Source organism: Trachinotus anak, unplaced genomic scaffold (genome assembly GCF_046630095.1).
Source record: "Trachinotus anak isolate AG129_WGS33_773 ecotype Australia unplaced genomic scaffold, CSIRO_AGI_Tana_v1 ptg000025l, whole genome shotgun sequence".
Classification (NCBI taxonomy): Eukaryota; Metazoa; Chordata; class Actinopteri; order Carangiformes; family Carangidae; genus Trachinotus; species Trachinotus anak.
This window is the reverse complement of record NW_027273876.1, coordinates 22,120,444-22,137,777: the sequence shown is the minus strand read 5'-3', so window position 1 is coordinate 22,137,777 and position 17,334 is coordinate 22,120,444. Positions and strand designations below refer to the sequence as shown.

General features: G+C 44.7%; 1 protein-coding gene across 5 annotated transcripts in view; it reads right to left on the bottom strand.

The window, feature by feature from the left end:
* Positions 1–2,551: 2,551 nt before the first annotated feature.
* Positions 2,552–17,334, bottom strand: part of mprip (myosin phosphatase Rho interacting protein) — a 39,933-nt gene continuing 25,150 nt past the window's right edge. The window contains exons 16-25 of one of the 5 annotated variants that reach the window (XM_071462866.1): positions 13,015–15,591; positions 8,633–8,780; positions 8,394–8,511; positions 7,642–7,801; positions 7,416–7,529; positions 7,048–7,134; positions 6,795–6,957; positions 6,103–6,188; positions 5,704–5,774; positions 3,216–3,354 (exon numbers count right to left, since the gene is read on the bottom strand). In XM_071462866.1, coding sequence (XP_071318967.1) covers positions 5,742–5,774; positions 6,103–6,188; positions 6,795–6,957; positions 7,048–7,134; positions 7,416–7,529; positions 7,642–7,801; positions 8,394–8,511; positions 8,633–8,780; positions 13,015–15,591 — 3,486 coding nt within the window. In that variant the 3' untranslated portion in view covers positions 3,216–3,354; positions 5,704–5,741. Of the gene's footprint in view, positions 3,355–5,703; positions 5,775–6,102; positions 6,189–6,794; positions 6,958–7,047; positions 7,135–7,415; positions 7,530–7,641; positions 7,802–8,393; positions 8,512–8,632; positions 8,781–13,014; positions 15,592–17,334 lie in introns of all 5 variants that reach the window. The other 4 variants (XM_071462869.1, XM_071462865.1, XM_071462867.1 and 1 more) reach the window with 4 other exon arrangements.

Sequence of the window (17,334 nt, the reverse complement as noted above, 5' to 3'; positions counted from 1 at the left end):
TCCATGACAACTGAGCAAACTCAGTCTGGCGACGAAGACCACGTGATATGGCTGTATGAAATCTATGGATAAAAGCTAGTAAGTGGGCCTTGAGTTGGGGTAGTTTTCTCAGTTTTAACTCGGTCTGTCACAGAGAAGTCAGATCTACTCTGATCATCAGCAGCTGTGGCCCAGATGGTGACTCGCTGTCTACCTGGTTGGTGTTAGAACTCACCTGTGCAGGCAGAGGCATTGAACAGAGAACAGTGTCCTGATCAGGGATCACCTGAGCACAGGGCAGCCATCAGCAGTTCTTCATCACACCTGGACCTCTGCTGACCTCTGCTGACCTCTGCTGACCTCTGTTGACCTCTGCTGACCTCTGCTGACCTCTGTTGACCTCTGCTGACCTCTGCTGCCCGCCCTTGAACCAGAGGTGTGGTTTAGATTTATCTTTGGCGACGACATTTTCATCACATGACCGAAACAATATGGAGCTGCCTCGATTCTCATTCATACACACGGAGAGTCTGACTGAGCTGAGTGTTCCTCTGATTTTAAACAGAAATCTGACTTCTTTTAATCAACAGAAATTTTAATGTGACCGTTCTTCAAAAGTATAAACCTGCAGGAGCTGAGCTGCTCTGTGTGAGCCAGGTACCTGCTGCTCATGTTCACAGCTCACCTGAGATTCTGGAGCTCGGAACTTTTATTTTGTTGATTTGGAGTCAAAGAAAGATCTTTCACTATGACATCAGCACTCACCTGTCTGTGTCTCTGTGACATCAGAGCTCACCTGTCTGTGTCTCTGTGACATCAGAGCTCACCTGTCTGTGTCTCTGTGACATCAGAGCTCACCTGTCTGTGTCTCTGTGACATCAGAGCTCACCTGTCTGTGTTGCTCAGGAAACTGCTGACAGGATTTTCAGAATAAAATGATGCCTGACATTAACCAACAGATCAGTTGGACAAACTGTGGCTGACTGACTTTATAATTACTGGTGATGTGTTAATGATCCTCCTGCAGTAAGAAACCTGCTCATGATCCACTTGTGGAAAGAAGGATAGATAGATTTTATTTATCCAACTAATTCCAAAGATCAATGTTTGGATTGATCACTGAACACATTATCTGAGCTCAGCTGACACGGACACTTCTTTAATTTGCTGGAGACATTTTTGTTTCACAAATGAACAAACAGTTCATCACTGAAATTTGAATATAACAACAGCTGATGTTCATTCAGTTCAGTGAAGACGATTTTAATTCTGTGACAGTTGAAACCTTTAATCTCTTCAGCAGCTCCAGCTCCGCTGCTCAACAGTGAGTGTTCCCACATCCTCCACATCTTCATTTAAACATGTTGCAGAAAACACAAACCTGGCAGCTCACAGCTGCGGCACAGGTAACACAGAGCGGACCTGCTGATTGGTGGAGACATGTCCCTACTGTCCACACTCAAATCTACACCCAGACTTCAACCCCACAGACCTGGAGAGACCTGAGGGTGAGTTCACAGACGCTTCATGTCCAGTCTGACAGAGCCCCAGAGGATCCACAGGTCCAATGAGCTGGACTGGTGTCGACACCTGGATCAGATTCTTAATGAATTTGCTAAAATGTCTAAAAACATGTTTCCACTTTGTCATTATGGATTAAACTGATGACTGATCAGCAAAACTGACAATTTGGTCCATTTACAGTTAAATCTACACTAGACAGTCTCCTCAATAGAAAACAGAGCCCCACCAGCAACAGAGAGGGAATAATAACAGGAGCAGGAGCAGGAGCCACCTGGAGACCGTCACATACAGTCTGTCACACTGTACGACAGCCATGTGGTAACAGATCCATTCATTATGATGATCTGTAGAAAATCCATCACATTAACGTCACGTAATCACGTTTTCTTTTCTCTCTCCTGTGTTTAAGGTCAGAGTCCAGACTGGACAGTACATGCTGGGAGCTGCGCTCCTGAACCCACTCTGCTCCTCCTGCCTGTTACTGCTGCTAGATGCACAACTTTATGAAACATCTTTTCACAAAGTTTTATTAACTTTGTTGTTCATGTAAAGCGAGTCACTGCTGCCTCAGAGTTTAAACAGTAAAGACACAAACACACCTGAAGCAGGTGGACTGAGCTGCACAGCCGAAGAGCTGGAGAGGCAGACAGATGTGAGGGAGGAGAACCAGGCTGCTCTGTGCTGCCTGCTCCTCTGGGCTGATCCTCCCGAGTCTGACGCACCAGAAAATTCTAATTCATAGTAAATGATCCAGATCTGCCTCAAAAAGTCCGTGATCTCCCCCCACCACCACCAGAACTTATTACATCATCCTGTGACAAACAAACAAACAAACAAACAGAGGCCCCCGTGGCGTGTGGATGAAGAAGTCTGAAGCTGCTGCAGAACTCCTCCCAGCTGCTGCGAGTGTTTTCTCCTCAGATAACAGGATCAGACTGGACCAACCTGTTCGTCACTGATAGTGTTAACACACGACCCCTCCCAACTCCATCTGCTGAGGAAGACCGTGCCACGCAGCTGAAAGCTCCAGAAAAAGTCACACACTGTGAAGGGTGCAAAAATATTTATTGCTAATAAACCTGTAGTCAGTTGGTGTATATTTGCTTAATATTTACAATAAGAGTACAGAGTAATGGGAATGTGAAAGAAAAATCCCAACCATTTAAATAAATACAAAGGGAGAACTGCCACTGAACAAGACTACAGACATCAACCCACTCCACCACTCAGTGAGGAGAGAACGACAGATCAGTGAATCATCCACGTTCCTTCAGGCTCCTTTAAATCTCTTTAAGTGTGAAAGTGACGGAGGAGAACGGAGAACATGAAGCGTCATGCTGGGTTCTGGTTTCTGCTGCAGACGAGCTGCTTGTTCCGTCTGCGGTGGAACGAAGCGACGGTTCGTTTCCGTGCTTCTGCTCGGGGTGTGGTTGTAGTTCAGCTGTTAAACATCACATTCATGCCTTTGGCTAGCGACAGCCTGCGGAGCGACACAGTAGCTTACACAGTCAGAGTTTAGTGTTCATGGCAGATGCTCAGTTAAAAACCTAAAGTATTTACAGTGAGACATGGCAGCAAAAAGAACAATACAAAAACGTCACAGTTAACTGAAGTGCATGGAATGCAAAGTCTAGACATGAGATTCAAACTTCATACCATGGTTTAATAATATATGATCTGTGTGTGTGACCAGTGTCTACTGTTACTAAATAAGTCGCTACAGAGCTAAAATATAGTGGGCTTCTACACATGCAGCGAGGCGGTGGGCACGGCATCGCGTCAGAACTCCTTCGTGTCTTTGTTCTCAAACAGGTGGAGTCTCTGCTCAGGTGTCAGCCCCTCCTTCAGACTCTGGGGAAGGAGGAGAGAGAGCAGATGTTAGTACCAACATCTTCAGGACAGATGATGTTTCCCTCCTCAGAGTGAATCTGGTGTCACCCAGTGATGGAAACTCACGCACCACATGACACCTGACAGCACCCAGTGTCGGAGGAGGCAGTGAAGTCAATAAACACACCCACAGAGAGACGGTCATGTGATCAATGATTCATGCTTTTACTTTGCTTTTTTCCCTCCAATCAGTTCATACAAAAATTCAACTTAAGGTAAGTGTGATTTTCTTCTCCTCATTTCCTGTTTTCCTGATATGGTAATGATGTGGGCGTGTCCATGTATGTCCAGGACAGTGATTGGTCCAGTAAAGAGCAGGTGTGTGAATCAGGATCATTTTGCTTTGTTCAGTTCAAAGATTTTAGTTTGTTCAGATGATGAGCAGCTGCATCAGTGTGGTCAGTGAAGGCATCATCGTTCAGATGACCCTCAGTCCTCAGAGCTGCACTGATGGAAGCTGCTGATTCAGTGTCTGTTCTCACCTGTTCACACCTGGTACCACATCTGTCTCAGGTGATCTGATCACCAGGTCTGAGCTCTGGACCACATGTGGACACATTCTTTTAGCAGTGTGAACGTGAACGGGTCCTGACCACTCTGAAGGACCGCCTCCTCTAATGACGTCCTCTGAAGGACTGCCTCCTCTACTGACTGCGTCTGACGGACCGCCTCCTCTACTGACTCTCTCTCTCTCCTCTGTTTGTCTCTCTCTCTCTCTCTCTCTCTCTCTCTCTCGTTGTTAAACACATTTATGGTGTTGTCTTTATTTGCATATAAAGTGTGAGCGGGTTAATACCAGGTGTGAACAGGTGTGAACAGGGTTCTCGTTCTACATGAGAGGACTGGGTTTAGCTGATGAACTTCTAACACACTGAGCACCAGCCCCTCAGCTTCCTGCCTGGCTACAGCTAAGCTAATGTTCATCACTGCTGTAGCATCAGTGCTAAAGCTAACGCTAACAGAGCTGCAGACGGCGACAGACCATCACAGTCAGGTGAGGTTCCTCCAGCAGCTTCACTGCTCCAGGTCTCTCAACTCTACATCTCCCATAATGCACCTGGGCTCAGACCAGGTGACTGTGAAGGTCATCATCCTCATCAGACCATCAGTGACCCTGTGTCCTGGGGATGAGACTCTGTCGTCCTGTGTCTCCTCATGTTTCTGTCACCGTCTGTAGCTTCAGACACTGAACTCTTCATCATCATCATCATCATCATCATCTTCACTGCAGTGAGCTCATGTCAGAGAACTGACTCTGAGTCGGTTTCTTTTAGCCAACAGGCAGGAAACCGTTTGAGGAAACAGCCTCTGGTTCCCTTGTGTCATGTTTTATTCAGTGTATGTGTGTGTGCTTTAGCATTAGCCAGCTAGCTTTGTCAGTGCTAGCTTACAGGCTAAAATGCTCTGGAGTTTCTACTGTGATGCTACAGCAGGAAACAGCTGATCTCTGTCACCTGCACTGGTGTAGTTTTATGTTAGCTTAGCTAAGTAGCTCGCTAATAAGGGTGGTGCCATAGACGCTGCATCGACCAGGGATCGTACGTCAGCATCGCCGCCATATTGGACCAGGCAAGAGTGGCCTGTAAACAAACGCAGGTAAATGGAGGAGCTGGATAACGATGAATTATTTTCCACCAGGTCAGTATAATTAATAAATAATCATTAATAAGACAGTTGATGTAAACCTGATGTTGACCCACACTCTTCCTTAGAGAAAACAGTGATTACAGGCTGAGCTATCACCATCATCACCGACTGGAGACCAGACGTGTAGTTTCACTCAGATCATAAACCCTCAGATATAAAAATGACTCATTAAACGTCACAGAGCTTTTTATCCTCTGTTCATTCCTCTTTGTTTACAGGACAGTCCAATATGGCGGCGACGCTGGCAAATTACAGCAGTGGGCTGAAGGAGCTAATGCAGCATCTATGTACATGTGTCTATGGAGCGTTAGCTCTGAGTGTTAGCTACTGTTCTTCCAGTCATATCCAATCAGCTGAGTTTACCTCAGGTGGACTCCACCCAGATGTAGACACATGTCAGAGATGATCCAGAGAACCTGAGCTAAGGCGTCTGAATACTTTTGTCAATGTGATAGTTCAGTTTTTACCTTTTAAGACATTTGCAATAGTTGTGTTTTGTCCTTGTCAGTATGAGGAAGTGATGAAGGTTTTTTTATTTGATCAGCATGTGACAGAGGTGAAGTCTCAGTGACGGTGTGCAGCAGTGACTCAGATCAGGTGAGAGCTTCAGAGGCAGAAGACAGGAGGATGTGCTGAAACCCTCTGTGGGTGCGTCTGGTTTACCTAAGGAGGAGGGGGAGGCCTACAGGTCCTCAGCAGCCCTAACTGTCCCAGGGAAGGACTCGACTCACAGACTGAGGACAGAAGGGAAACACACCAGCAGTGTGTGTTAGTCCACTGTGGTTTCACTTTGCATCACAACAGATCTGATGGGGTCACAGGATGGACAAATAACACGCAGCCCAGCAGGAACACGGCCAGTGATGATGCAACAGTGAGCATGCAACACTGCATGCAACACTGCACGTGACCAGCAGGTGGCAGCAGCTCACTGTAAACTGCCTCAGCCTGCGTGTGGAGGGAAACCGGAATGACACAATGGGTGACTCATCTCCATGGGAAATCCTGAATGAAGACCACAGTGGGATGAAGGACGGGCTTGACACTGAGCAGGGGACTGACCTTTGACCTCATGGTGCGCTCTGAGCGTTTGGCTGCAGCAGCCGCCATCTTGAGGATGTCGGGGTTACTTTTGGACTTCATGATATCTGCAAGGGAAACGTGTCAGAGGTCAGATGTCGAGAGAAAACTGAGAAGCTGACACACAACAACACAGACAACAACACAAACAATGACACAAACACAACAACAACAGCCAACAGTCTGGACAGATTCAGTTGTGACTGATGATGTTCGTGATCAATACAAACAGAATAATCCTTTCGTCTGAAGCAATGTCAGGTTTTTCTGTTGCAGTTCAACTGAAGTAAACAACTGAAATAACCTTGATGACAGTTTGTTGCCTCCATCCTCATGTTTAACCTTTTCTTCATTATTTCTGTCACAGTTAATTTCTAGTTTTCTTTCCATCAGCTGGTTTCACGCAGCCTGACTTGAGTCTTTCCACTTTGACATGTTTGTGAGTGACACTTGCTCATCAACAGAGAACAGGTTTACAGTAATGTGGAGGCTTCCTGTCACAGCGTTGATGAACCCTGAAGAAGCAGCACCTCCTCAGAAACATGAGCTGAAACCTGCAGATTTTACAGTGTTGGCTGAATCTGATGGGAGCTCTCGTACGAACAGGCTTCAACAGGCCAGACCACGTTTAGAGTAGGATGAAGCCCGACGTGTTTCTGCGCATGTGTCCGTACCGTAGCCCCCTCGCTCCACCTCCTCGAGCGACGGCTCCCCCAGCGCCTCGTGCGCCAGCTGCAGCTGGTCTCTGAGTCGACCCAGGTCCCGCTCCGCTTTGGCCTTGACAATGCTCAGCTCTGTGTAGATGTCCTTGTACTTATCTGTTGCATATTTCTTGTCCTGAAAACAAACAGTTTGGCAGATGAGGGGCTGGGAGTAAAATGACAGGGCAGGGGAGGGGAGGGGGGGGTCAGAGTATAAAACACGTACTCTTTGGGCAGCTTGGAGCTCGTCCTTCAGGGAGTTGATTTCCTGCTTCAGGTACTGGACCTCAGACTCCTTCACCCTCAGCATCACCTACAAATCAGGAGGAACAGAAGAAACCTTTAACTTTTTCTGCTCTTTAAAAACTGTCAGGACATTTTATGAAGTTTGTTATGAAGAGTTTGATGTGAAGAGTTTGATGTGAAAAGTTTAATATGAAGAGTTTAATATGAAGTTTGTTATGAAGAGTTTGATGTGAAGAGTTTAATATGAAGTGTTTAATATGAAGTTTGATATGAAGAGTTTGATGTGAAGAGTTTTGATGCTCGTGTTTCTGTTCTGTTGCCTGCAGTCATTCTTGGCTTGAACTTCACCTCTAACTCGTAGAGCTCTTTCCCCTGTATCGTGGTGTTGGTCTCTCCCACTCCGTCCTCTGACGTCATTGAACGCATCTTTGTGATCTCTGCTGCCAGACGGTTGTTCAGCTCCTACACAGGCCACAGAGAGCAGAGGCTTAGATCAGGGCAGGTCAGTTAAAACAGTGATCCTGAGTAAATATTTGCACTCAGGTGTATTGTGTTCCTCAGTGTGTGTCTGCACCTGGTTGTGTGCGTTGAGCTCCTGGTTCTCTCTCTGACACTGCCTGAGGGCCTGCCTCTCGGCCTCCAGCGCCTGGGCCAGGTGGGCGTTTTCCAGGCACTTCTGGGAGTACTGCTCCGACAACACCTCGATTTCCCGCTGGAAGGAACACAGCTCCTCCCTGCACACAGCACACAGCACTCAGTCATTCAGAGACACAGCTGAGGGATCGGGGAGCGACTGTCTTTGATTTACTGTCAACACCTGCACGTCCACAGGTGTCCCAACATGAACTGTTGCATCACACTGACAGGTGAGGCCCAAACAGACCTTCACACATGTCCCAGCAGGTCGTGATTGACACTGACACAACCTGATGCTTCAGCTCTTTATCCGATCAAATCAAAGCTTCAGTCAGCAGAAAGAGGAGTCGTATAAAGAGAGGAATCTGACTGATGCTGGATTTATCAGCTCATGATCTTTTTTATTAAACACATCAACATTTTAATAAGGATCCTATGACTTATTTCATTTTGAGAAATGTGATCAGAGGGGGGTAGAGGCACCACAGTGGTGACCCCAGACTCTCCCCAGCATGCACACGCTAAAGGTTTTATGCCCTCAACGCCCCACATGTGCCTTTATGGTTCAGTATGAGGGGACATCAGGGGCCTCTTTTCCCCTTGGGGCCCCTAGCATTAGCCTGGTTTGATCCTCCTGGTTTCTTACAGCAGCTGGACCTAAGGCCACAGGAACCTGTGGAGAACACGTACTCATGCTGTCTGTGGATCTCCTCCAGGTCTGCGTTCTCTGCGTTGCTGTTGGCCTTGCGAGCCTTGTCCAGCTCCTTCTCCAGCTCCGTCCTGTGGGCGTTTTTCATCGCTTCGATCGCTGTGGTAACACAAGAAGCTTTAATAACTACAACACAATATGCATCTGGTTCTTTCAGACAAATAACGACAACAAAGACTTTCTTCTTTCAGCCTGATTCTTCGTGGACGTTGGTATTTACCAGCGATGGTGGCCGCCGTCTCCTCGGCCAGCAGCCTCTCCTTCTCCTCCTGCAGGTTCTCCAGCTCTCTCTGGTGTTTCCTCTGCAGCTCATCTATCACCTTCTGATGGGACTCCTCCATGGCGGCAAAGCCCCGCTCACAGGTGGCCTGAGACACAGGAGAACACGGCACCACTGTGAGTTTACAGGTCACCTGCACTCAGACCAAAAGGTTCTCCTGACCGCATGATCTGAGCAGGTAAAACCCCCGGGCCCAGCGTACAAGCCGGTGCAGGCCATCCATTTATTTCCAGCAGGTAACTAGCAAGCTACAGCCTGTTAGCCATGAGCAAGTTGAGCCTGTGTGAGTACAAAGGGTTAAGAGGAGCGACAGGATACACAGTATCACGGGGGGGGTATATGCTGCCATTTCCTGTCACGTCACGAATTCACCAGCTGAGCTCGTGCTGTTGATGGTATGTGTAAATCCTGATCTGGCTCAGAGAGACTCACAGCCCTGAACAGCTGGACGCCTCAGACACTGGACTGACATGTCTCCTCAGGACGAGGAAGAGGAGGAGAGAGCAGAATAATCCTCGAACACACACTGCACTGCTGTTACAACTACACTTTCCACAAGAAGGGATTTCAATGGCCTTTCCACTCACCCGACCCAGAGCCCAGCCCTGCTTCCGTCCTCTATTCACTGCCACTAATCTGAGGACTCATTCGACGGCTGCCCCCCTCCCCCCACCGCCGCTGTCTCTGCCTCAGGCAAACAGGGGAAATGAAGGTCCAGTGTGTTTTCACAGGGATAAAACCCCCCCGAGAGCTCAGACCCAGGACCACTATGAGAGGGTGAACACCCCCACCCACCCTCCGAGCAAATGTAAACTTCCCGCTCTGACATCAGACCAGGCAGCAGATTTATTCTGAACCGTGTCAGGCTGCTGAGTTCAGGAAGTCTTCAGACCCCGTCACTGTTTTCATGTTGCTCTGTTGCTGATTTATTTCAACTTAAATCATGTTTTCCCTCATCAGTCTGCACTGTGGCTCAGCTTCCTCTATCTCCTTGATCATCTCTGAGATGTTTCTACACCTGGACTGGAGTCCACCTGTGGTCAATCAGCTGATTGGACACACACCTGTCTGTATTAGGAGGGAAGGAGCTGCTGCAGAGCTCAGAGACAGGTCTGTGTCGAGGCTCAGTGAAGGTTCAAGAGCTCAGTGTTCTCCAGCACTCTGACATGAAGAAGTCTGGAACAACCAGGACTCTTCTAGACCTGGACCTGGACCTGGACTAACTGAGACATCAGGTAGAAGAGACCAAGACCCTGCTCATCTCTGTGAGCTCCAGAGATCCTGTGTGGAGATGGAGAAACCTCCAGAGGAACAAGCTCCACTGATCTGGACTTTATGGCAGAGAGTCGAGACGAAGCTAAAGGTCTCTGAGACTGAGAGAAACCAGATTCTCTGGTCTGATGAGACCAGGACTGAACTGTTTGGTCTCAGGTCAAAGAGTCGGGTCTGGGGGAAACAGCTCATCACCTGAACAACACCATCCCAAAGGTGGAGCATGGTGGAGGCACCATCGGGCTGTGGGGGCGGGGGCAGGAAGACTGGTCAGGACTGAGGGACAACTGAACAGACCAGAGTACAGAGAGATCCTTAATAAAGACCTGGTCCAGAGCTCAGGACCTCAGACTGGGCTGAAGGTTGGTTTAGGGACAACTCTGTCAATGAGCCCTGACCTGAACCCAACCAAACATCTGGACAGACCTGAACGTGTCTGTCACCCGACGTCCCCGTCAGTCTGAGAGAGTCTGAGAAAGACTGGAGGCTGTAATCACTGCAAAGGTGCTTCAGTGTCTGAATATTTCTGTCAATGTGATATTTCAGTTCCTCCTTTTAATTAAATTTACATTTCTAATAATTCAGTTTTGTCGTTGCCATTATGGGTCACTGAGCACAGACTGATGAGGAAAATATTAATTAAAATAATTTTAGCTTAAAACTGCAACATAACACTGACGGGGTCTGAAGACTCTCTGAATGAAGTGTAGATCCTGGGTCATGGACGCACTACTCAGACAAACATCAACACACTGTTCAACACTGCACCATGAGAAAATCTCACTTTTCACAAGTCACTGAACAAACCATGTGGTTCATCAGTCCAAGCTGAAAACTGACAGTTTTCCTCGACTACTTTGAACCAACAATTATTCTGTATTTCTATATTCTGTGTATTCTGCATTTTAATTTGTTGTGATTGTTACTATTAAGTCAAGTTGTTATCATTAAGTCAAGCACTGTGTCTCATTATTCCAGTGCAGGGCCTATAAAAGTTTGGGTGATCAAATCTTCACTAATTCTTGGAAACCTTCCAACCTGGACTCAATCTAACAACCCATCAAACTGCCAGATTTAAATTATAACAAGTTGAAACTGTGTAAATTAGAAATCCCATGAAAAGACCAAAGCCAAAGATAAATGTGTCCAACTAACAAACTGATTCAGCTCCACAACACATCAATGAGCCTCACTGTTGTCCTAGGTCACGTTCCTTCATCACCATGAACACACTGTAGTTTATTCTGACTCAGTCCCACATTCACTGTCCCGCTGCTGAAAATACTCCCCACATCACCTAATGTGTATTAATCTGCTGTTGAAAATAGTCCCCTACAAATACAAGACTTACTACTGTTTGAGTTGTGTTTGCCTAAAACCACAGTATCCAGCTGTTTTAGGAGAAAATGAAGTCTTTTTTAAAAATGAAAACTCTGTACCTGTAAAGTCATATTTAAAGATTTCCGTCTTCAGTAAGAACCAATGAGCTCAGGTTAAAGTGCCACAGGCAGATTAGGGAAGTGTTGAAAGACAGTTTTGGTCTTTTCATGGGATTAGTTGAAAAGGAAAATTAAAAAAAAACCACTAGCCTTAATTTTTAAATGTACAAAGGTCGGTAATAAAATAAATAATTAAGATTACATTGAAGGTTCAATCTGACCATGTCTTAAAGGATCAATTCTCTCAAATCACAAGAAGACATTTCCCCACCTACCCTTTGTTTTTTGTTGAGTCATTCAGATAGCTGAAGTTTGATTTGCAGAAGTTTTTAGACACCTGCTGCTGAAACTTTTACAGAGCCACTGGACAATCTGTATTTCCCCAAGGGATTAATAAAGTATTTTATCTATCCATCTACATAAAATGGAAGTGAACAGAATTACATTTGTGGTGCACCAAGTGTTGAAAATGTTCATATGAAACTTTGAATAACAACATGTTGATCTACAGAAAACATCACTGTGGTAAGTTTTTATTGGGAACTGGGGTAGAAAATGCTTTAAACTGACCACAGTTTATGGGATTACTTCTTGGATTATCATAAATGAATGGGATTTTGGTTTTGTTAAATGGGCTTTTATTAAAGTCTTTATTCTCTGCTCTGACAACACAAACAGAATTCCTTTAATCTCCACTGTATTGGGGAAACCTATGCAAATAAAACCAAAACTGTCTGTGTGGCCAAAGACCATCAAGGGTGAGTGAGGAAATGTGTATTTTCAGTAGTTGGGTGAGGAGGCTCAGATCATTTCCTACATAATGTATGACCACTTCTTATCATGTGAACAAAGGTCCATACTCGGGTCACATCATCACAGCTGACCCAACGTCTTCATTGGCTGTTGATGACCGTGAGATGCCATTGAGAGCTCTACAAAAAGCCAGTAAGTGGACCTTGAATTAAGATAATTTTGTCAAAGAGTTGTAATGTCATCAACTGTTATTCAGTGAAAGTAGGAATTAAGTTTAAATTGTTAGTAGAAACAGCCAAAGGAAAAGAGCTAAGACCCATTGAAATGATCTCACTGCCAAGATTTCTCTGAAATGCTAAGTGGTGATTTTGATTCTTAAAAAAATGCTAAAATGCTACCAAGGGTCAACTCTTTGCCCTTAACACTAAAATGAGGCGTAGCTGAGTCAAAGGGTTAGAATAATAAGCACAATAAACTACCAACAGAGGAACTCATTTCACAGCAGAGGAGGCCGATATGATGTGATAGCCTGGAGGAATTAGCTTCTGTTCAATTGATTTTATACGTAAAATAACGTATCAGTTACTCAAAGTTTGTCAAGTGATGGTGGTGTAGCTTCAACAAAATGGGTTCCTCAGTACACAACTACTGCAGCGCCAATGATCACATAAACCTAAAGGAGGTTAATTTTCATGCAACACAGAAGAAAAGTGGTTTTACGGAACAAAGAGCAAGAGTCGGGAGAGGTTAGGGTTAGGAGGGGGAGTAGGGTTGGGGGAGGAAGAGGGATCTGGGAATGCCACAAAGGAACACAAGGCATCACAGATGGAGAACGGCAAGGACAAGGAGCGCTTCCACCTTCAGGTTTTCCAGGTCTTTCTCGTATTTCAGCCGATGAGTCGTAATGTCGCCCTGCTCTTCGCGTCGTCTCATCTCTTCGGTCATGACTGAGACTTGGGTCACCAGCTCTTGAATACGTTCCTTCAGGGTCGACGTCTGGGCTGAAGGGTGATGCGCTGGTTGTTGCTCATCTGTCAAGGTCATGTCTGGTTTGACCGGACTCATCATGCTTCTCAGCTCTTCCATTTCCCGGTCAAACCTCTCCATGAGGTTTGCCCTTTCCATCTCGTGCTTCTTCTTGAGATTCTCCATGCAGTTCGTCAATGAGTCGATCTCTTTGACGTTTTCTTCTGAACGGAGACGCAGTGTTTCACTGATCTTAGTCATTTCGTGCCTCATCTTTTCAGCTTCCTGCTCGTAGCGGTCTTTGACCTCTCGAAGCTCCTTCCTATGCCTTGCTGTCATGTCATGAAGCTCAATGGTTTTATCCAGTGAGTCAATGGGCTCTCCTTCGATTTGGATCAAAGTTTGTGGCCCTACAGTTGTTTTTATAGGAGCCTCAGATAGTTGACTCTGAAGATCTGCTAGTTTAGACTGGAGATCTCTGGCGACTTCTCTCAATTTAGGACAATTTGGACAGTCCATGTTACCAATTTGAACTTCCATCTGCTTTTGCTTTAGTTCCTCCTCATGCTGGGCCTTCAGCCTAATGATCATGTAAGACATGTATGCTTCTTTCAGAGCTTCAAGAAGATAGTCTGAGGCCTGTTTCTGCTCACTACCAAACTCAAAGCTTGCTAAAGCCAAAGACAGAAGCTCATCATCTTCATCCAGCATCAGCCTGGATGCAGTTTGCTTCAAATCAAGTGACTTTGCCTGCAAGGTCTCCGATAACTCTTTAAGAATCAGAGCATTTGTTTCATTGTTAAACCATTTGTACATAGATACAAAATCTGTCACTACCTCACTCTCAACTTTTGCTTGTGGACAAATCCCACTACTCATAATCATCAAGCGCGTCTGTGCCATCATCTTTTCTGCCACATCCCTCCCACTGCTGTGTCTGGTTTCTTCTGGCTTTACTCTGGGGGTTCCCAACAGCTGGCTCCAAAACTCTCCCTCAACTACCAACCTCATGTCTTTTCGTCTCACACAGAGTGGCTCTTCTTTCAAAGAACCAAATAAAGTGCTTCTCAAATCAGTGAGCATTCTCTCTACATTAACATCTACCTTTGCTAACATCTCTACAACCCCATTTATTGCCTCAGTCTTCATCTCAATCTCTTCTACTACTTGCTCTATAAGTCCTTTATCATCAACCTGCTTTTTTCCTGCTTCAACACACTCACTATATGTCATTTCAGCTCTACCTAACTTCTCTCGTAGCATTCTTATTTCATCTTCTGCCTCTGCTAGCTTCTCTCTACTGACTTTCTCAATTTCCTGGTTTAGTGCGATTAGTTCACCAGTCCTTGCTTCCTGATCCGTACAGCGCTGCTCTGTAGACTGCAGGTTTGCCTCCACCTCATACAACTTTGCTTGCAAGGCTTCCAGTAGCTCTTTCTCTGGGTGCATCTCCTCATCCTCATAATCTGTCTGGAAGCCAAGACCTTTCAGTGTGGCCTCTTTTAACTGCAGCTTTTTCTCAGTGTCTTTAAGGGTGTTGCCAAGTTCCTCCAACGTAACCAGAGCTTCATGGAGCCTCAAGGATTTCTCATTCAGCTCCCTCTCATAATACTCCCGGTCTATGGCGTTAGCTTGGTTTTCAGCCAGTTCAGCCTTCAGTCTTTTCAGCTCCTCCATGACCAAGTGATGCTGTTTGCCGCCCTGCTGGCCAATCAGCTCAGCTTTCAGTCTGTCTATTTCCCTGTCGGCCTCAGTCAGCTGGTTCACTATCTCCTGACATCGTTGTTTCAATGCCCCATTTTCATTCGTTAAAAGTTCGACCCTCTGAGAGAGCATTCCAATTGTCATCTCATTTTTCTCTGGGTGGTTTTCAACTTTTGAAACGGGGCCATAGGGGCTTTTTAGACTTTCAAAACTTTGCTTCTGAACCCTTCCCACCAAATCTTCCATGGTTAGAAGACGGGCTTCGTATTCGCGGATGCTTTCTCCTGCCCTGGCTAAACTCTTTTTTATCATTTCGTTTTCGATCTCCTGCTGGTACTTCCAGGTCTCCAAGAGCTTCTGAAGTTGGTGCTTCTCTGTTGTCTCTTGATTACAACTATGGGATTTCAACACTTTCCCAAGCTCAGTTAGAGTAACAGGTTTACCACTTAACAAGTCTTCGAGTTCTTGAATGGCCTCTGAGCTATCCTGGAGCAAGACACTAACTATTTTTTGGACAGGTTCAGGGGGAGGATCTTCCAGAACAGATGGTTTTTGGGGTTCAGATAAGTAAGGTTCCTTGATGGGGAGGTGAGAAAGCGAGAGACCAAGCTGTGCCTGCATATTACGCTTTTTCAGCTCTTGCACTTTCAGGAGCTCTTTGGTCTCCTGGTACTTCTTTGTTAAACTCTGTGCTTGAGAACTAACCAGTTCAGGCTTCTTCATCTGGGGCGTCACATCAGCCTCCAGACCCAAAGGGTGCTCCAGCTTGGAAAAGGGGACCAGACAGTTGGTTAACACACAGCAGGGGAGACACAAAGCTTGCTAATAATTCTCAGCGTTATCTACCAATCATTTCCCTCTAATTTCTATCAAACAGTGACATGACAATTAGCATTCACACATTATTATCAATTACTATGCAAATGAACAGTGAATCAAAACAAATTCCAAAATTCCTTAAGTTCAATGTTATGAATTAAAAGCAAAGGAAAGAGATTTAATGGCCATTGTTAGTTAATCACAACACATGCACATTAAATGGTTAAAAGTTACTTCAAGTGGTAAGTAATGCAGTATTAGTTTCAGCTGGATGGTTTACTCAAGGGCAGAAGGCATACCAGGTCCTACACACACGACACTGAAGCTCTCTGGTCCAAGCTCATGTCTTACACTAAAGTCATTCTTTTCTGAGTGGAGACAGCGAATCATGTTATTCATCTTAAGTCTAATCTTAAAGTACAGTTCTTTTCTCTATCATTTACTGCAAGTCACTGACATGTTTTATTCTAAAACAAAAAACAACGCAAAAATGTCAACACTGCATCCTAATAATCACATCAATGCTAATTTGAACGCAGCCATAAACAAGTGAGATCGTCTATCATTCAGCCTCACTCTGGCAAAACCATCCATACATCGACTCACAAGCACAGACATTCATTCAACATCACACATTAATGCCATTACACAGCGATATACAGTATCTGTTAACAGAGTAACAAATGGATGGTCTTCATGGCAGTTAATAGATGAGAATCTGATGACCATGCAAATAATTAGAAAACAAGCCAAGAGGTTATTATTCATACATGTTGAGCCAAACATTTCTACAGGTACAGCTATTATCCAATAACTATTAAGGATAATGTCACTCTAAATGAAAATTTAAGGAGAGAGTAGATCTGCTGGAATGAATCAGGCTCAGAAGCAAAAGACTGAATATTTGATATTTAAAAGGACAACATGAATAATTTGAAAATGAAATGTGAATGTAAACTGAAACTGAAAAATTCAATGGACAAAGAAAAAAAATACTTCAATGGCAAAAAGACTTTAATACAAATTACAGATAGTGTTTGTCTCTCTTTCAAAAAATATTTCTATTTCCCAATTCCCAAATCCGTTTTTGTTTTTCCATTTGCCATTTTCAAATTTTGAACTGTAAAACGGTAAAAGAGGAGAAGTGGTCATCACATAATAAGGAGATGACAATGGACCTGAAAAACTGAAAAAAAAGACGGGAAGAAAATTAACTAAGAGAAACATGCACTTAATACTTTCCTTTACTTTTTTTTGTTTCTGTTTTCCCTTTTTTTGTACAGATCTCATGAAAAGGTAATAAATGGAAAGAGAAATTCAAAATTGATTCACTCTTTTTCAGTTTCATTTTCAAATTTCAAATGTCCTTTTCATATATTAGTTTGTCATTTTAATTTCAAACTTTTCTTTTTCCCTTTAACATTCAGTTTCAGCGTCATTATTTCTAGAACCTGAATTTAAAAAAAAATTCATTTACAAATTTTTCTCTTTTTCATTTAGAGTGAAACAATCCTCTGATAGTCACATCAGCAACCAATAAACATGTGGTCTTTGGTCCACAACCAATACAATACTAAAGTAACTGCTGGCATGAGTTCAGGTATCGTACAGACCTATGACACAGACAGATGAGATTAACTAGTAGAAGCCAATTTAGTAATAAGATCTCAATGTTTTTTCACATGCAAT